Consider the following 21319-nt stretch of genomic DNA (forward strand, 5'->3'; position numbering starts at 1 on the left):
ACGGAGAGTTTCAGAGACGCTGACACTGACGCCTGGGACGCAACGAGGAGGAGGAGCCACAGCCGCAGCTACCGCCGCTGCCGAAAATCAGTCCGAAACTCAGTAGAAATGGCCCGATATTTGCACGAAAACAGCCCAAAAACAGCCCTCTGAGACTCGCTTGTTGTCCCGCTGAGTCCCACTGAGGGCCACCACCGCTGCCTTTGTTGTTCCCGGGTAGGCAGTTTCGATCCCTGAGGGTGCCGGTGGCCGGAGTTCGGAGTGTGAAGTGGGTAGGTGCAAGAGGCAGCACGGCGTGGTGAGGAAAACACTAAAGTCTCCCAAAAGTGAAGTAACGAGGAGTACAGTCTGACGGCGGAGCCACGTAGATCAGCAGAGTGACGGCGTTGACACTATCTTTGACACTCTTAGCTTTTTTAAAGGAGCAATGGGGCCTGGTGTCAGATGATTTTGAACAACCAAATCCACTGATGCACTCCTTTAAAAAACTAACAGTGTCAAAGACCATGTGGTCCGCTCATTTCTTGAAATGGCAGCAGCACCTACGATTCAATCGCTTTGGAATTTACCTCCGGTGCAGGGACATTTCAAATGTGGACACTGCAATGCATGTCAGACAACGATCCAAACTATAAAGTTCACATATAAACAACATACAACTGTTCTGGAATCATTTACCAATTGCAACACAATGAACACAATTAAGGGAATCAACTGCCCCTGTGGATTGCTCCGCGTGGGACAAACACAGCAAAAAATCAAGGCTTGAATACTACATCATCAAAGCAGGGTTCGATGTGTGGTTCAAGGGGCGCCTTTAGTTGAACACTGCACAACGAAGGGACATACCCCAGATCAGCTACAGTGGTTGGTACAAGAGAAAGCTACACTGGGCCCCAGAGGGGGTACTATTGTATCAATCCTGAACACACAAGAGTGTAAATGGATGGCACGTTTGGACACTATTAAAAATGGACTCAATGAATTTGACTCTAGTCAAGCGCAATTAGCGTGCCTCACGACTGAGTAGTTTGCTCCAGATCCCATTCCGCACATGTCGACTATAGAGGGTATAATTACTAATGCGCGACCATTCTATCTCAAACACCTTAGAATGCCCTTCAGTATCTAAATAGTAGTTTTTTATCACTTATAACTACTAGACATGTTGAATATAATGAGCCGGTATTTCTTGGTGTATGTCCTTTTCATATTTTTAACAATGTTGGCCGTTTTCTCACTGTTTTCAATATGAATGCTTAACTGTTTTCCTCAACAGTGCACGGAGGACGTTTATAACATAGTATACTGTATTTAATGTTTTCTTACATTCCATCGCAAATACCCACTGAAGTGTATTGGACAGCCCTTAACAAACACCTTTTGACCGTACAAGGTGCCCATGATGTTGTTTTCTCTTCTAAATGTGTCCAATGTTTCAGTAATAACACAATGCGGGACCTTTTTCCACAGTATTCTTCCATTTGAAACTCCCTCAGTCACCGTGATTAGACATTTGACACATCGAGGTCCGCTTTATTCAGTTGCTTAAGTTGACTCTACATTTAATATAATTCATTGATAAAGTGTAGTCTGTCTTCCCTTCCTCTAAGCTAGGCACTTGATTCTTCACCAGCATCTAGCGTCTGCAGGACGCCGACACTCACGCGGCCACAGCGGTTTTTTGGCCGTATTTAAATAGATCACGTGCCAACGCTCCGGTTCCTTTCCATACGTGCGGAGCTCCCCTTGCGAGTAGCGGTGAGTTTGAGAGTCCGTCTTTGTGAGCGCGAGGCGCTTTCTCTTGTGAGACATCAGGATTTATGCTGATGTGCCCTTAAGGTAATATCCATAAATTGAGGCCCTGCTCTCTGCTTTTATTTGCAGATTCAGCACTGCGCTACCACCATCGCTTACATGGTTAATCTGGTATTCAAGGTGAGTTTTGCTTGTTTTTCCAGAGTTTTGAGCAAGTATGACCTTCTTTATCGTGTTGGTATAATGGTCTATTTGCGACAAAGGAGATTGGTATTCCCTTTACATCATGTTTTCAGATTGTGGTGGCAAAGGGTTTGATTCTCATTTGAAGCTACGGACAGGTATTTATTACTTTAGCCCTGACACAGTTACTTTACCGACCGTTTGTTTGGTGTTTTACTTAGGGCCCTTTGACAGCAGTTGTTCCCTGTTTTCTACTATTTCAGATTCAACTTTTGTGAGGCAATCAAGGTTTCATTTTCTTTGATATACGAATGATATCGATTGGACAGCAATGATTTGATTCAACCTTCAAGTAAGAGATTAAGAGTTACCAATGATCACAATATACTTAACCCCATCATATGCGAGGGGTTATTGATATGCACCTTATTTTTGCAGGTGCTTTTCCGCCCTCATCCATTTGGAGCCCTTGAGCCCGACCGGTCTCACTAATTACCTCTTGTGAGACCCCCCCTTTATTTTTGCACGGTAATTAATGGGGATTGGTATCCTTATTTATGTATACTTTTCTTGTCTAGCAGTTAGTAGTGTTAAAACTCTTTGTATTCAATCCCTAGGTGCTTCCCCCCCCCCACACCCCACTCACTACAGTCCTTAGGAAGCCCCCATTTGTAAGGATTGCAAGGACCTACACTCATTCAGGGGTCGAAATGTCGACACTTCATCTGTTGCCAGTATTATCAACAGTACTTGCTTTACTGTGTTATGTTGCTTGCTATACATGACTATATGATACAATGTATTAATCATTGTAACTGTGAAATCTTTGGGCTAAATGATATGCCAAGTAATTTGAATATTGTGATACGCACTACTATACTCTAACTTCACGTACTCTGCTACTCTCACCCAAATCACCGACTTTTCCGTATTCTTTTCCCTTTTCCCTCTGGGCACTTGCAATTTTTTTATGTTTTTTCAATTAATATATATGTTCAGTGTGATTAATTAACACTGGTCCAAAAATATATATATGCTTTCTTCGAGTTTGTGAAAACGTGGTTATATATAAGGGTGGGCGTCAAATTCCGTTCCGCTCGCGGAATTGCGATATTTTGACATTTTCGCGTTCCGCGGAGAGCGCAAAAATGGCAAAACTTTTGCAACCTGCCGCGAAACGGAAGTATTTTTCTTGTTCGCGCTTTAAAAATGCATTCTCGCGCGCGCGATCGCCTTACCGGGATCCCTGCGGTCGCCGATGAGTTTTCCAATCCGTTCGCGTGCGCCACAAGATGTTCATAGCCAGTCGCGCTATCCCGTGAGAGTTCGCGATCGCGATCACGTCATTCTCCTCGCCATCAGACACCGCGAGAGTCTGCGATTAAACACGTCATTTTCCAGCGCGAGAGAGAGCGTGAGGTCGCAAACACGTCAATCTCTACCGCGACAAAGACCATGAGATCACGAACATGTCATTTTGGACACGCCATCGTCATCCGGCGGAAGTGTGGTGAAGGCCGCGATCGCGAACACGCCAAATTTTCAGATTTGGAGAAGAATATTAACTCTAGCTGCATAAAACCTTCTCTAAATGATGACTTGGATGGAAAAAACTCCTCTGATTGACATTTGGCTGTCCTTTTTTGTGCGAGGAGTCCTTTTTTAAAAAAAAAACTTTTGTGGGGGAGAGGGAGGAAGTGCCACAGAGTCTCCAACTTCCTGTTCCTGTCCATCAGGCTCCTCCCAGTGCTTTGTCCATCTCCTGTTCATTCTGCCTTTGGATTTCAGCTGGAAGGATCACTCTTTGTGTCTGCTGCATCATCATCATTGGATTGGAGGACTTTTGAATTTGATATTTTACAAGTAAGTTGGTGTTGTGTCTGTTTGGTTGGGGGCATTGCAGTTGCCGCAACTACAATTTTGGTACTTATCATTCTTTTTTTAAATTGGGGGTAGCCAGTAGGCCCAGAGCTAGTCATGGGTGGGTGCATGATAAAGCAACTGTTCCTTTGGTGTGTGTTGAATGTTTTTGAAACATCATTTAGGGTATGGATGACATTGGATTGAGTTGGAAAATGTGTTTTTGGGGAGGGATTTCTGTTTTTGGGGGTGTGTTAAAGAAATGCCTTTGTTGTGTGTGCCTGGTGTTTTTGTGTGCACCCTGCAGATCTTGTTTGCCCTGTGGATTTTCGTTTTTGCATTTTATTGCATTAAAAAGGCACAGCAGTGTGGTTTAGCATGCATCTTTTTTTTGTTTTTGCTCACCCCTGAGGCGGAAGCCGGGGGCTCTCTTCTTGCTATCCCTTTTGCCCACGGGCACCTACTCGATTGTTTGCAGAATAATTTTTTTTTAAAAAACTGTAAAATATTTTAAATAGTTCATTTTTATCTGCTTGCACTACTGACCCCTCGGTGTAAGAATTACGTTGCTCCGAGGCCCCTCGATGCCATTTCCTGACCGGTGCAGCCGATTTAGGTGCTGACGCCGGTAGGCTAGGAGGGACGCCATCTTGGGGGAAGGAATACGGTAGCGGTCCAGTAGTTGGACGCTTCCCGCCCGCCTCCCACTGGATAAAAAGATGACGCCTCCCCGTCCGCGCAGCGGGCGCACCGGCGGCACGCCGGAGGCGCGCCGGAGGCGTGCCAAAGGAAATCCCGTCTGCGCCCGTCCGCGGCCGACCGGGGCTCGGGGCCATTACCCCTGCCCCTTTTATCTCCAATGATAGAAATAATAAAATACAAATTAGGTACACTACAAGTGACCTACTTGCCCTCCGCTCCAATGTGGAAGATTGCTGCCGCCATACCATGTTAATGGACCCTCCAATGCCACAACGTGCGACCTGCCGTTTTTCCACTGGTGGGGGGAGAAAGGATGAGTCGATGCTGTTAAATATGAAGCTGACATTATTAAATTGTAGATCCCTCAAAAAGCACAAATTAGAGATACATGACTTGGTGCTAGAGGGAAATCTCGATGTCTTCTACCTAACAGAGACATGGTTAGATGAAGCCTCAACTCCTGAAACTCTGGAAGCTGTCCCCGCAGGATACAGCCTGCTCAGAATTGACAGAGAAAGGCAGAAAGGTGGGGGATTGGCAATGATCTACAAAAGCGACCTACATTGTACCTTAGAGAAAGCTACATTGCCCAATAGTGAAGGTGGTTTTTTTTACGAAAAAAGCCAACCCAAAAAATATTATTAATGGACTCCTCTTATACCGGCCTCCAGGTAAGACTTCACAGTTCTGCAATCAACTGACAGAGCTGATAACTCAGCATGCACTTCGGTATAAGAAATTTCTCATTTTAGGAGACCTCAATCTCCACTTTGAGGATCCTAATTGTAAGGAGGCACAGGCTGTGGTGGATGCTCTGAAATCCCGGTCGCTCAAACTACAATCTACATCAACTGGGCCACCTTTTAGACCCCATTTTTTGCTAACTGGGAAGGTATTAAAATTGCCACACCACTGCAAATTATATGGTCAGATCATTTAGTTATTCCATTCGAAGTTGAAATTGGCCCCCAGGATTGCAGTATGACCAAATTTAGCCCTCAGAAACGTAGACTGGAAGAAGTTCACGCAGGAAAACTTTAGATCCGCTCTACTTAAAGAATCCCCTCTTCCCAGCGACACCCTGATTAAGGCATGGGCTGATTACGAAAAATGGATGTCTAGGGCTCTGGACACAGTAGCGCCATGGACACTCAAGTCCCCCGCCAGGAAAACTAAAACTGCTCCCTGGTTCTCCAAAGAACTTAAAGAAGCTAAAGCCAAATGTAAAAATACTGAACGTGGATGGAGGAAAAATTATAATCCAGAGGATAAGCTGAACTATAAAAGAGAACTAAAAACATATCACAAACTCGTAAGAGCAGCCAAAGGCGCTCATTTTAAAGAACGCATTGAATCTGCTAAAAATCCTACCAAGGAACTCTTCTCAATTTATAAAGAGCTCACGGTCCCAACCAGACTTGAGGCCCAAGATACCTACTCTAATGAACTATGTGATGACATCGCAGATTTTTTCGTAAAAAAAGTGGATTTAATACACGCCACCTTTACAGGTAGCATGCCGACTAAATACTCGGTAGTGAGAAGTGATGCTGCTACCAAGTTCCATCTGACATGCTTTATAGTTCCTGAGAGGCTAGATCTGCTTACCATCGTAAACGGCATCCAGTCCGGCTCTCCCCTTGATGTGATCTCTCCCAATCGCTGTAAGGGAGTCTTTGATTGTATGATTGAGCAGATTGAACACCTGATCGCCTTATCTTTTCAGGAGTGCCACGTGCCTGACGTATGGAAAACGGCACAGGTTATACCCCTGAAAAAAAAAAACCAATATACATATTTCCCAGCTACAAAATCTCCGCCCTATCTCTCTCCTCCCCTTCTGTGGGAAAGTTGTGGAGAAGGTAGTGAACAGTCAACTCATGAAATTCGTTGAGGAGAACTCTCTTCTCCATTCCACACAGTCAGGGTTTAGAGCAGGTCACTCTACAGAGTCGGCGGTTCTCTTCTCCACAGAATGTCTGAGACAACTTGTAGATGAGGGGCAGGCGGCAGCGTTGGTTTTATTAGATCTCAGTGCGGCTTTTGACACCGTGCTGCACTCGACGCTGCTGTCTCGCCTCTCAGACTTGGGAGTAGAAGGATCAGCCCTGAAATGGATAGAATCCTTTCTAGAAAACGGGAGTTTTCAGGTACACTGCCCTCCTCACAAATCGTCTCTTCGCAAGCTGAGACATGGGGTTCCACAGGGCTCAAGTCTGAGCCCTACGCTGTTTAATCTTTATATGGAGCCCCTAGTCCATATTGTGGAAGCCTTCGGTGTGGATATTGTCACATATGCTGACGATACCCAACTAATAATTAAACTTACCCACAATCAGGCAGAGGATGCCACTAACTTTTCCAACTGCATGCGGTCTGTGGCAGGGTGGTTGAACAACAACTGCCTACGCCTTAATGGCGATAAAACAGAACTGTTGGTGGTTGGAAAGTCCCCCTCTGCCTGGTCGCAGGCCTGGTGGCCAACAGAATTAGGTGCGATCCCCCTCCCGGCGGACTCCGTTAGAAATCTAGGAATCTGGCTGGATGCGGAGCTTTCTTTCAAGCAACAGATCAGCAAAATTACGGGAAAATGTTTTGGAATATTAAAAACACTCCGTAAAGTCCTCGACCTGCTCCCCATCGGTGCCAGGAAGACACTTATTCATGCCCTAGTCACCCCACATTTGGACTACGGCAACGCCCTACTCCTAGGCCTAAGCAGAAAAGGCATGCACCAATTGCAGTGCATCCAAAATGCTGCCACCCGCCTGGTACTCAACCTTCCACGCAGGGCATCTGGAAAAACGGCATTACGAAAACTTCACTGGCTCCCTATTGAGGAGCGCATCAAGTTTAAAGCACTCTGTTTTGCCCATCGCATTGCCCAGGGAAAAGGTCCAGGTTACCTGCGAAACCTTCTCACTATCCATCGCCCCACCCGGTACCTCAGATCTGCTGGAGCGATGTTGTTTCAGCTTCCTCGCGTGCGTAAGACTAGGATGGGGGGTAGCTCCTTTCGCTTTCTAGTGAGTAAGCACTGGAACAATCTCCCTCTTGACTTGCGCATGGAGCCCTCCGAAATGAGATTCAGACTTAAATTAAAAACTTACCTTTTTTCCAAGCTAATAATTGTCTCTTTGTAGCCTAGGATCCAGACCTGTTCCGGACCTCGGCCTCTTCAGGGAGCAGTAGCATTTCTAAGCGCGGGGACACACCGTCTTGAGTGTAACCAGGTGCTCTAAAAGTGGTTTTATTATTATTATTATCTTTTGCCTGGCTTCTTTATAGGCCTTTTGGCAGTTCATTGATTGCCAGGCCTCCAGCTTGTTGCTTGTGATTTGTGAGTGTGCATGTGGCTGTGGGCCTTTTCTGGTGGGAGTTATTAGTGTGCAGCTTTTGCCATATATATATATATATATATATATATATATAGGCCTGCATGGTATTCCTTTGTGGCCTAGGCTGCTTGTTGTGGGCCTGGCCATGAGGCTGGCGGCCATTTTGAAGGCAGGCAGTGTGTTTTTTGCAACAGGCTTGCATTGTCTGTCTTCTCTTTCTTGTAGTTGGGTGGGCCTGGCCATGTAGCTGGCGGCCATTTTGAAGCCTAGGCCTGCAAGCTTGTGTGGCCTTGTCTGCCCACGGGCTTGCCTTCATCCAGTAGGCTCAGAGCAGGTAGTCACAAGTGCATTAAACAAGTGTTTATCTGTGTGTCCTGTTGAATTTAAACATCATTTGGGGCATGGATGGCATTGGATTGAGTTGGAAAACGTGTTTTTTTGGGGGGGATTTCTGTTTTTGGGGGTGTGTTAAAGAAATGCCTTTGTTGTGTGTGCCTGGTGTGTTGTTGGTGTGCACCCTGCAGACCTTGTTTTGCCCTGTGGATTTTTGTTTTTGCATTTTATTGCATTAAAAAGGCACAGCAGTGTGGTTTAGCATGCATCTTTTGCCTGGCTTCTTTATAGGCCTTTTGGTAGTTCATTGATTGCCAGGCCTCCAGCTTGTTGCTTGTGATTTGCGAGTGTCCATGTGGCTTGTGGCCTTTTCTGGTGGGAGTTAATATGAGCCTGCATGGTTTTCCTATTGGCTTACTGCTTCCATCCATCCCCTTTGCCAGCAGCAGCTCCCTTCCATTACATTTGTATTTTTGTGGTTGTTCTTATTCTTTCCTAACCTTCCTGAGAGTGTAGTGTGTGTATACTGTACACAGTAAGTAGTATACCATAGCCCTTGTTGCCAAAGTCTCACAAATGGCTACACTATATCTTCTATTTTTTTGTTTGTACTAGTAGGAATTGAATCACACCAACAAATGCAACATTTCACTGATGTTCTTCTCCTGGCTTATTTGCTTTTAGGTGCACAAAAAGACACAGGAGGAGGTAACTATCAACATCATCCATTGTACTGCCAGACAGAAGTCCTGCTGCGGACCACATCACGTCCAACTGTCACCAGACATCTCTGCAACTTGTGCACCTGCGTCCTGTCTGACCTCTGAAGAAAATGGGCCCAAAGAAAGGTACCAGGTCCTCCAGTACCAAGAAAGTTGCCGGTGAGAAGAAGGAACAGAAAAAGCAAGAGGCACTAACCACGACTGGTGTGCCGGCAAATGTGTTTTTTGGGACCAAAAAACACACGTCTGCAGCATCGTTGTCCGGCAGAAACCAAGCTGGGAGCAGCACATCCGCACCAGCGGGCCAACCCCACCAACCTAGGCCCAAGCCCATGAGTGTCGCAGAGGTAGCCAGTCTACTAACGAGCAGCGATGTTGAAATGTCAGTATCGCAAAGTAGTACACAACGCATGTGGCAATTCAGCAGATAAGTCTGCAGCAGCAGGCGCAGCCGCAAGAACAGCAGCAGCAGGTGCAGCCGCAAGAACAGCAGCAGCAGGCGCAGCCGCAAGAACAGCAGCAGCAGGCGAGGCGCAAGAACCGCAGCAGCCGCAAGGACATCCCACAATAGTAGTTGTTCCTCCTGAAGTAGGGGCATTTCAGGAAATTGAGCTTCCTGCAGACAAAGTGGGTCAAGCCACTGTTTCAGAAGATCCATTGTCTTCCAGACCCCCATAAAGTAAAAGGAGGATTATTCCATCATCTTCTTTTTCAAGCCCCGCATCTGATGATCTTGATGCCACTTGGAAGCCACCAGCTCAGTCTGAGAGTGATGCACACCACAAGACAAGGCTAGTGAAAAGGAAGGTTCCAGAAAGCCTTAGAGTTATGGAGGTAGATGTACAAGAGGAAGATGATGATGATGGCAAGCCAATCATCACGGACATCACTCCCGGCCCAAAGAATATGGAGACCAACATTATTACCCTATCCAAAATGGCTGCAAGGGATGTAGCACGGATACCACCAACACAGGTAACACCACCACGACCTCCAGCTTCCATATTTTCATTTGCAAAGGAAAGGCAGGGACCTACATCCAGCTCAACCACCACCTCAGTAGGTAGTGGTAGAAGTCACAGTGTAGCTGCTCAGAGTCACATTCCAAGCACACCCTCCAGTTCATCTGGTATTGAAAGTGGCACATCCAGCAGCACCAGAAAGTTCTCCTCCCAAGTTTGGGACTTCTTTTCGGTTAGCAGTAAGGAGGAGAACATTGCTATATGCTCAATTTGTCACCATGATGTTCAGCAGGGTAAGCATGGTACAAACTATGGTACCGGAGGCCAAACAAGTCATCTCAAAATACACCACACTTTCATGTGGGAGACTCACCTACTTCGCTTAGAACAAAGTAAAACTCAACCCATTGTTGTTGGGCATGAAAAATCAGAGGACGATATTATCGTGGTGGAAGGTGAACAAGAGGGAAACAATTCTAGCCCTGTCCCCAGTAGTGTAGTAGTACCGCCCACATCCTCCTCAGCAACATCTCAGTGGCACCGCAGTAAGAGTCTGAGTCAGGCTGAGACTCCAAGGCTACCAAGTAGTACTGCAATGATTATGAAACAAAATGCGTCGTTGAGCCTAACTGGGTTGAAGAAAACTGCACCACAAAGGTAAATAATCCAGACTACCATTGACAGCATGCTTAGGTTGGAGGGGCAGTACCAACGCAACCACCCAATGGCACGGTTGTACAATGCGAAGCTGGCTAAAATGTTAGCGCTGGACCGTCTCCCTTTTTCATTTGTGGAAGGGGTGGGTTTCCTTGAATTTGTGTCAACCATCTGCCCTAAATGGAAGGTTCCTAGCCAGTCCTATTTTGCAGGAGTTGCTGTTCCAGCACTACATCATGATGTGCTGGAATTGGTTGGACAAGCTTTGCAGCAGAGTGCTGTTCACAATATCCACCTAACAACAGACATGTGGACCAGTTGCCAAGCCACTGATTACATGTACATCACTGCACACTGGATCTCATTTGTGGGGGATAGAGATAAGCTATCCGAAGGTGCTGTTGACGCAGCTGAGATTTTTAAAGCTAGGAAACATGCAACTGTATCCATGTTCGCCATGGAGAAATCTCATACTGCTGTAAACATATTGGAAGAGTTTCAGAGCAAGGTTTTTGAATGGCTGCACCTAAGAGGGCTTAAGATTGGTTTTGTTTCCACGGATAATGGCAATAATGTACTTAAGGCCATGGAGCTTGGTTCCTATTTCAGGGTTCCGTGTTTGGCGCACTACATTAACATTATTGTTCAAGACTTTCTGAAAAAAGAAGCCATAGTCAGCAACTTATTCACCATCTGCAGAAGAATATGCAGCTGAGGATCATTCATCGTGACTATAGAATGCCAGTCGAAGCACTCGTCCAGGAGGTGGCAACACGTTGGAACTCAACTTATTACATGCTTGACCGTCTGTTTGAGCAGTACAGGCCAATCAGTGAATATGTCATGCGAAAAGGGGATGCTACTGTGAAAAGCATGAGCCTTCAGATGGATCAATAGTGCCTAGTTAAATGCCTGACTGAGATGCTTCTTCCTTTTGAGGTCTTCACACGTGAAGTTAGCAAGGAGGACTGTACTATGGGCCAAGCTATCCCATTGTTGCAAATGCTAGAGCATCAGCTGAAGGAGGTGTCAGAAGCATACAAAGATGTAGAGGAAAAAAAAGAAGCCTATGAGTTGGTGGAGAGCTTAGTTTGTCGCTTAGCTGACAATACAAGGGTGCAAAATAAGATTTTGTCACAAAAACATTACATTTTTTGCCACAATTCTGGATCCACGGACAAGATGGGCACTGAAGACATGAATTCCATTTTCAGAAAAGGATGTTGCCCGGTACAAAACGTGGATAGCTGAGTCAGCGAGTAAGTTGGAAAATGAACGACTGCTAATTAAAAGCCCGCTAGATAAACCCACAATAAGTACTGCAGCAGGGCATCTGGTGTCAAGTTCAACTTGACAGTGCGTTTGGCTCAGAACACTCACCAACACTATCTACAACAGCAAGAGGTGTATCTTCAGGCCCAGTAAAATCGTCACAGGATTGGTATTTACAGCAAGGCATTGGTAAGTCCAGTGCTGATGCAACAAGAAAAGAGCCTGAAAAAACTGAAAAAAGTTTTGCACCCCTAAACATTGAGCGGATGGTTCAGGCCTATCTGGACGACCCAACAGAGGTGTACATTGATCAAAACCCATTGAGGTATTGGTATGGGAAAAGGGCCCAATGGCCAGTGCTCAGCAGGCTGGCGATAAACTATCTGGCTTGCCCTGTCGCAAGTGTCTCTTCAGAACGTGTTTTCAGTGCTGCTGGTTCCATTGTAACAGTGAGAAGGACCAGTCTCTCACCCAAAAACGTGGAGAGGTTAACAATGATCATAATGAATCAGCACTTTATACCACCGAATTACACAATACATGAATCAAGGGAGGAAGATGAGGACAGCAGCTCAGGTGACGGAACTGGTGTGTTAGATGATCATTACCTACTTCTGGTTGAACCCCCAGAGTTTGAGGACGAGCTATACTTCCCTGACAATTAGGCTTGCACTTCCAGTTCTTACTGTCTTCCTAACTTATTTTCTTTTATTGGTGTATCTGTCTTTCTGGTTAGAAACTTAGAATCACAACAAATCCATCACCACCGTCTTCTAATTGTTTTATTGCCATATACAAGTTTCGGCTGGCTGCGCTGCATATCACAGTACACTCCTCAAAAGCTTGCTCCTCCATCCTCCTGAATCTCCCTAAATCCATTGCCGTCAAGAAGTCAGATGATGATGATTGGATGATGCAAAATAGAAGAAAAAAGAAAAAATATTTCCAAGTCCCTCCACAATAAGTGGAACATGATTGATGATGACTACTATAGCTATCCTCCTTTGTGATCCGAGAGAGACTGCCCATTAATTGAAGATGAGAAGGAACAGGTACTGAATGATGCCATGCATTGGACGCTGACTGAGTGATTTTGTTGTTGTTTGTTGTGCATGAAGTTACTTCATTGTGTACTTTATGTAATAATCTACACTAAAAGTAACTCAAGTCCCTTTTCCCTTCTTGTTTTTTTAATACCAAATTTGTACTTCTACTGCAGGCCGATACATTGCATTTTGAATATAGGAAGGGGACTCGCTCGGTACACCCAGACTGAGTTGAACAACACCATCATGATGACCACAGTGACATAGTATCTTCACAGTCACTCAGTACATGGATCGGAGATGATTGATGGAATAAGTCAAGCCGTTTCATGAGTGGCATATAAGGTAATCAAGTAAACAACAACCACAGCAGACCTAAATGTCTGTGTAGCGGTAGAGTCCAGTGTAGCGGTGGTATGACTGCGGTAAAGTGTAAAATGCTATGTTGCTTTGTCCAACTCTTTAAAAAAATGTACGCTAAATGGAGGATGTGCAAAGGGTGCCGTCACCGTGGGCCTGCTCTGCCCTGTTGGTATTGTAGGTTAATGCTGGAAACAGACTAGAGTAGAGATGATGCATCCATGCTGTCTCGGAAAGTGTTCTTGTTGCACTACAACATTAACTTGTCCATTTTTATCAACTTGGTTTCAATCTCAATATCCCTTTTGTTTTTGCATCTACAATTACAGGCCGGTCCTTACCCTGTGCTATACTTGGGGAAAACAACAATGCACACTTAACTTACCAATGAATCTACATCTGCCAGGCAAGCAGTGGCGTCATCCAAGATTGGACGGAGAATCCATGGAAGGGAGGACCAAGAGGAATGCCGAGATTCAACTCACCATTTGACCCGGATAACACAGTAACAGTATCAATTTTCATCTTTTAAATAATTTGATTCATTTTTTTGTCTACAATCATGACAACAGTGTGTTCTTGTTGTTATTACTGTTATTATTAGGTTTGCTCTCTGTCTATAATTCATCCCTACAGATATTTTAAAATTTTCTTTGCTGTCTGTAAAAGTAAGCCCGGTAACACTGAACACAAACTGTATGTAATCTGGGTCTCTCCTTATCATCAATCATCATGCATGCCTTATTTCCTTTTTCTCCCTTAACATATTGATATGGATATGGTAGTCTACAAAGATTCTGTCGTTTGATGTTTGTCCATGCATACTGTTTTTCTTTCTCAAACCTTTCCCCAAAACCCATTCCCAACCATTCAACAAACCCTAACCCTCTTCCCCCGGGCTGTGTGACTTATTGAGGTATGACTACATTAAATGTACATCAATAATTTATCACACGCTTGCTGTGGCGGATGTGGCAAAAGTAACAGTACTTCAATTTCAAGGCAGGGCGGGGATCTTCTTTTTCTTGCCCACCTGAGCAATTTGTGAGGTAACTTTTTTTACCAAAGGAACCGGCTAATACATCAGCATTAATTCACGGCATTGATTGGATTAATGGATTTCATTCGTTGTCATCCTCCTACACAGCACTAACAGTTACGCTTGTGTCAGTGTGCTGTAGGCCTAGTCAAGTGACTCGACACAACTAGAGTTGCTGTGTACTACTAGGCTATCTCCACCATCATTATGTTTTGTTGTATTTGGGCATATTATTGTTTGGCAGTAAGCTCTGTTCTCTACTGTACTTCATTCTACTACTCCTCGAAGATTCTCTCTCAGGCTACTGACTGTCTCATTTTCTATTTTGGCAAATGCTGCTGCCAGTGTCTACTACTACCACCACCACAACCATGGCATGTTAGGAAAGAAAACCATCATCACCATGCAGCCATCCCTGTGCCTAAGTTCAACATCAAGCAAAGGTAAGAGAAGTTTGGGGGAGGCATAATTAATAATGGACATGTTTTCATTAATTCAATTTCACACACCCCTTTGAGTCCAGTTGCAGAGTGCCTAGAGTAGAAGAGACTGACAGTACTAGTAGTAGGACAAGTCACTCAGTGAGGGGTGCCGCATCTATCTGTTTCTGTCTTACAAAGTCATCCAATTTTTAAAATCAAACACTGGCTGTGTGCGGCCCTGCACCAGCAAGGAAAGAAGGATACAGTGTGATGTAAAACAGTAACCCCACCCAGAAAACATTAACAACAGACAGTGGCGCTGTACCACTGGAGTGGTGGCTGGGGCCCGGGGCATTGGAGGAGGCTGCAGCTGCTGCCGCCTCTTCCTCCTCCTCTTCCAGGACCACCAGCCGTCAATATTCGTTCTGTATTGCCTCCAGTTTCCGACACCGGGCCTTGGCTGCCAACTCCTTCCGGTCAGGTTTCCCCTTGGAAGGAGTAGCTATATATGAAGAAGAAAAAACAAGACTATTGTAAAATATACTCTTAGCAAAGCAGTAAGACAAATATTTCTACACATAGTGTCACGGTAGCACTAGCAAGCACATAACATTTGTGGTATGTATGTACTATCCTCCCACTTTCTTGGACTTTAACATTTGTGGGAGTTTCAGGCATTCACCCAACCATGCATCTGATTCCTATCAGCCACCAGTATGCATCCCACGAATCCTTCTCTGCCAGTCATAAATCTTAAATCTCGCCGGTCCTTCCTTCCACTCTTCTTTCCCTTTTCGTTCAACCCATCCATCAAGGTCATCTGATCTGACTTTTAGTCTTCTCCATAAAACTTTCACAGCTGAGATGAAATCATCAGATAGAAGAGGCCATTGGTTACTTAACAACACTCCCGCCACTAATGCTTTTACTAATGCTAAGTAAAGGGTGTCTTCAACCGTTCACAACAACCTCTTACTTAGTAAGTCAACTGTACAGTATCATACAGTACACCCTCGCAGTGAGTGTAATGTCAATAAGTAAGGATTAGGTATCTAACTTACCACCGCCCACCACTGCTGCTGGCTCACCCCCTGCAGCTCCTCCTGCAACTGCCGCCTCCTCCTCTCCTCTGCCAGCAACCGCGTCGCCACTGGCCCCGGCACTGGTGGTTGGTAGTGCGCCTTGAAAAAACATTACACATTTTTTAGGTGTCATATCCACCTCCCCCTATTTTTCATTAGCAAGATTGAAAAATGAGTTAATAGTAATACATACATATACAACATACATCACTAGTACAAATCAGGTAGTAGTAAAGTAGACACTAGTAGTTATATGGTCCCTAGAGTCATTCTAGTCTTTGCTTAGTTAGCCCGAGCCATGCTACCATTTTACCTTTGTGTCTTTTATTTTAGCACACGCGTCGTTACCTCGCAGCTTGTTGTATAAAGAGTGACGCCCACATGAGCTCATACTGCTACTGTCTAAGCGCTGCGTACAAGGTCAATCAAAACAAGCCACTTTGTTATGGAGTTCTGGTGTTAGTCCATATTGCTTATCCAAAATGCTACAGTTTTTGCCACGACTGAGAAATGCTTGCAATATACTAACACGCACCATTTTTCTCCTAACAGACGGAAGATTCCATTCTAAGAATCAGAGCTTTGCAGAGCTTATGATGTAACCAGTACTAGCTTCTTCCAAGGTGAGGGGTCCACATAATTCGCTCAGATCTTCATTTATAATTTTATATAAACTATATTCCTATTCCTACAACTGTTCACTTATTTATTAATCCTGATTTCGCTTATTTTTTTCTTTGTTCTATGGACTTGTACTTGTTGTAAGTGTAACTAAGTGCAACAATGTTTATAGTTTTAATCTTATGCATGTTGCTGTTGATTATAGAACAACGTTCATAGCTTGTCAGTTGCAAATAAAATAATTTTTGTACTTACATAAACTCGGTGGTATTTGGTGTGGATGGACTTACACGAGTGAGCGAGCGAAAGGAAGGGTGTGCAAACTGTGCTTGTGCATTGCTTCCACGACTGAGAGGTCGGGAGTGTTATGTTCTGGGTTGTCTACTCATTGGGTATTTAGGGGGGGGTTCGGAGAGCTAATAGTAATAAAACACTAGTATAACTAGTCGGGCAGGGGATTGTGGTGGGTTCTGTTCTGACTGAGGTGTGAGTCACAGTATGAGGAAGGTTCAACCTCCCATCACCAACATCCTATTTTCTTGTGCAACTGCAATGTTCTGTATGTGGAAAATCTCCACAACAGTAGTATGTCCTATCCTATAAAAATAATAAAATCTGGTTGGGCATTTTGTTGGTGGGAATTGTCGAAAAACATCAAGATTAATAAAGCCTCAAAGATTAAGAATAATAGAAGGAGTACAAGAGGACAACCCAAAGGACTGGACTCATCAATGGCTAGAGCTACTGGTGAATCTGATTTTTATTTAAACCTTTTAAATAAAGAGTGGCCAACTGGGCATGCTTAGCTACAGACAGACTAATAGTAGTAGTACAGAGAGTCATAGCAGAGGCAGTTAGAGGCAGGGATAACAAGAATCTAGAAACAGATAATCTAGATCGAAGGGTAATTGTTGGTAAAAAATAGCATTAGGAAACGAAAACAATAGTTCAGGAAATGAAAAACGGCGCAGTAAAAGTTAGTGAATAAGAATTAATATTAAAAACAGGAAGACTTACTGGGGCCAGCAGAAGAGCCCTCGTTCTGGTCCTCCTGGACTGGAACTGCTCTCGCCGACTCTGCCCCCGTCTTCTTGCCCCTGGGTGCTGATCATGAAAGATATAAGAAAGGAAGAGAGACAAACATTGATAATTGGTGTGAAACAAATAAAATATTTTTTTATAAGACTGTCAAAAAAACATTCGTGTAAACAACAATTGCAATAAAATTGACCTATCTAATCTGGTCGACAAGTTGTATCTGGGGATTCGCGGACCGACTAGTTATTATTTATCTACACTAATCCAGTGTTCCATTGTGATTACAGAATACTAACTAAGCCTAAGTAGTACGTACCACCTGACCGAGCCCACCTATTCCAGGCGTGCCAATTGTACATTAAGTAAGCATTTCCACTTCTTTTAGTCCTCAAAAATGCATAAATGGAGGACATATGGCTGTATTTTTGCATACACAAAATTGTTGGTTCGTTGATGCAGATGTTCTGCTAGTGCTAAGCCTATTAGCACTCACTGAACAAACTACAAAAGGTTCTACTAAGGACTGGGGTAAGCAGTAGCCGCACTCAGCAGCACGTGGCGTACTAGAGGGGGCGTTGCAGACCACTAAAAAATTACAAACTTATAATAAGTAACTAAACCTAAGTATCAATCCCCCGCTATCTCTTAGTGACAGGACAAAGGAAGGACTAGAGTCACTCTAGCATTACCTAACTTAAGTTTTCTAAAATAAACTCTTACATAATCACGCAAAACAAGCGCAAACGCAAAGTTGCAAATAACAAGATTAGTAGCGCAGAGCACCAGTGTCATAACAATCACAGAAGACTTTTAAACGTAAATTACCTGTAATGTATGTAAGCAGCATTCTAGCTGGTCGTAAAAAAATATATATTCGCAATATATAACACAGCAGAAGAACAGACACAAAGTAGTAATAATTAAATAGCTACTCACCAAGACCCGGGACCTCGACTCCGAGCAGGTCCAGCAGGTCCTGCTCCCGGTCCAGGATATCGGACCACCGGTGCGTCAGCTGGTTCTGGCTGCGCCGGACACCCGAGCAGCGAAACACTGCCCGGCGCACCTTCCCCCACCGCTGCCGACGCTCCCGGAGCCCGTACCCGGACCCAGGCCTGCCGCCTGCTGCCAAGATTAAGGGGAGGTGGCGCTGCACAAAAAAACCAACTCCACCTCCCCAAATAAGGCCCGTGCCTGCACCCCTTGTGGGTGCCGCCTTCCGCAAGGAAGGCGATCGCGGCTTAGGCTGCGATGCCTCTTGTGGCCCTTTGCCATGGTTCTGGAGTAGGTGGGGGCGGAAAAGAAAAGGTAAAAATTAAAAAAGTAAGTAAAAGAAAGGGAAAAAGCAGGTATTAGAAAAAGAGTGAAAAAGTAGTTAAAAAACACAAAAAAGTAGACAAAAACAAAAAATATAGAGTCAGGAAAATAAAGAGAGAGATAATAAATACAAAAGATTAAAAAAATGTTTTCAGAAGCAAAGGATTGAAAAGATATAGAGAGGATTGAAAAGCAGGCCCAAGAACCCTAGCATAGAGTGAAAAACAAGATGGTCGCGCCCATTGCGACCGCATGGGCAAGTTTGCGAGATATTTCCCCCCCGAGCACGCAAAAAGCATCGCGAACATGCAATACGCGTTCCCGAACAGGAAATACCTAATGTGAACTAGCGCGAGCATGCATTGCGCGACCCGGAAAAGGTAATAGCATCGCGAGCGGGCTGGACAAGTGAAAACAAGATGGCTGCGCCCATTAGCGACCGCATGGGTAAGTTGGCGACTCATTTCCAACGCGATCACGCAAAAAAAATCGCGAACGGGTGGGACACAAACTTCCGCATCTTCGCGATATTTATGCGCGTTCGCGATAATTTTTTACGTTTTCGCGAAGATTTGCGTAACGCGATTACGCAATTTCCACCCACACGTAGTTATATATCTTCTATACACTGTTGGATGTACCGTTACTGGGACCACCCATTATTGTACTGTCATATACCCAGGTCCCAGTGATTTTTGGGTTTACCCTCTTATGTAAGAATTTCCGAATAACAGCAGGACAGACAAAAGAGGAGTCTCATTACTCGAAGGTTTGAGAAGTTTAGATCTCATAATTGCTAATGGGAGGCTAGAAAAAGATATTCCAGCAAATTACACTCATAAGGCGCCAACTGGACGATCAATTATAGAATATTTAATTGTTTCTGCAGATTTTTTCTGTAAACTTACAAATATGGAAGTCCTGGGGAATGTTTTCAGTGACCATATGCTGATCTGTTTTAAATTTGATTTTACTTGCGCTAAGGTAGGCCCTTGGAACTTCAAAGGCGACACAGTAGGGTTCAGTGTAACAAAAGGTAGAATTCACTGGAATACTCAAGCGACCGCTTAATTAAAAGCGTACTTATCGTCTCTAATAAGAGATCAGCAGCACTTATTAACGGTCGAATGTGATTCTACCCAACCAGTTTTAATCAAAGCCTTTTCCCATAATATAGCTGGCTAAATCCTGTAAATAAACGCAAGCTCCTATTAAACGGAGATCATATTTTAACCCCTTGCTTACTATAAATAGGGAAATAAATAAATTAGTGAGGGCCCAGTTCTTGAACTTTTTGTGCGAGCAAAGTTCTTTAATAAACCTACTGAAAAGGAAAAGACACAAGAAAAAACGCTCCCTAAGACAAATAAAGGAAGACAGTGCATGGATACAGTTAAAAGAGGCAGCCTCAAAAAATAATTTCAAAAGGTATTGGGAAATAATTGCTGACTGCTGTGGCACTAGAGTGAAACCTCTCCCTATACCCATAAAAGAAGAGGATTGGAAACATCACTTGCTAGAACTGTATTCTGCGAATTTTAATTCCTTGAGATTAACCACTGTGGCACCCGATCAGTGATGAAGTGGCCGGAGCGATTAAAAAAATGAGATCCTCAGGCGCAGTGGGCCCTGATAAAATTCCCATGACGGTAATTGAAAAGGAGTCACTTTTGTGGGCTACTAATCTAGCTCTACTGTTTAATCTCTGCTACTCCCAGGGGAAGACACCACCATCTTGGTCTGGAAGTATTTTAATTAGTCTATTCAAAAAGGGCCCTAGAACACACCCAGGTAATTATCGGCAAATAGCCTTATTGGACGCGACCAGGAAAATATTTGCACGTAGTAGCCTCGATCACCTTACGAAATGGTACTGTCAAACTTAAAGTATCACAACATTTCAATTCAGTGCCAATAACAGAGGACAACAAGTGAAATAATCGCAGAACACTCCAGGTCTCTCGTGTCCTTGTGTTTATTGAAGATCGATTTGCCCAGTCAACACGTGTTCCGTTAGGGTCAAAACCCAAGACTTCTTCAGGGTTCATACAAATTTGATGAGTTGTTGCAGCACACATGGAGAAGAGACGAGTTTGGCTAGAACCAGGGTCAATTAATCTCCTAGAGATCCGTGATACAGCAATCCAGTGTGCTGCTAGGTCCCGCGACTCACTGTCGACGAACCGGGAGTGTGGTTGCGTACTTGGTCACCACTCTCGGTTCACGGATCTCTAGGAGATTAATTGACCCTGGTTCTAGCCAAACTCGGCTCTTCTCCGTGTGTGCTGCAACAACTCATCAAATTTGTTTGACAGTACTAGTTCTGCAGTCCACTGTAATTGTGTGCACAGGCCTCTACATTATAAACTTAAGGCTGTTTTTGTGTCTGCTTGAAGGGTTCAGGGTTATCTCTTCACCTGTAGCACCATTCGATATCCTGAACATCTTACACGTTGCGTAGATAAGGAGGACTCATCGCATACCGCACAAAATCAAACCCGTCTTCTGCATCCACCTTACGGAATGGGTGACGGAGAAGAAAGTCCTCCCCATAGAACAAGCAGTTTTAGAAAAAATCATTCCACTCTAGGTAATATCTCTATGCTG

At 44.4% G+C, this 21319-nt stretch overlaps 1 protein-coding gene across 7 annotated transcripts in view; it reads right to left on the reverse strand.

Moving 5' to 3' along the window:
* CDK18 (cyclin dependent kinase 18) overlaps window positions 1-21319 on the reverse strand; it is a 1155230-nt gene that overhangs the window by 118848 nt on the left and 1015063 nt on the right. For 4 of the 7 annotated variants that reach the window (XM_085624138.1, XM_085624136.1, XM_085624140.1 and 1 more), the window contains 3 exons: window positions 17375-17461; window positions 15716-15835; window positions 12553-15156 (listed from right to left, as the gene is read on the reverse strand). The exons of the other annotated variants lie outside the window; for them this stretch is intronic. In XM_085624138.1, the coding sequence (XP_085480264.1) occupies window positions 15068-15156; window positions 15716-15835; window positions 17375-17461 (296 nt within the window). In that variant the 3' untranslated portion in view covers window positions 12553-15067. Of the gene's footprint in view, window positions 1-12552; window positions 15157-15715; window positions 15836-17374; window positions 17462-21319 lie in introns of those variants that run through there. 7 annotated transcript variants of the gene reach the window in all.

The sequence above is a fragment of the Triturus cristatus genome, chromosome 1_1, assembly GCF_964204655.1.
Source record: "Triturus cristatus chromosome 1_1, aTriCri1.1, whole genome shotgun sequence".
NCBI lineage: Eukaryota > Metazoa > Chordata > Amphibia > Caudata > Salamandridae > Triturus > Triturus cristatus.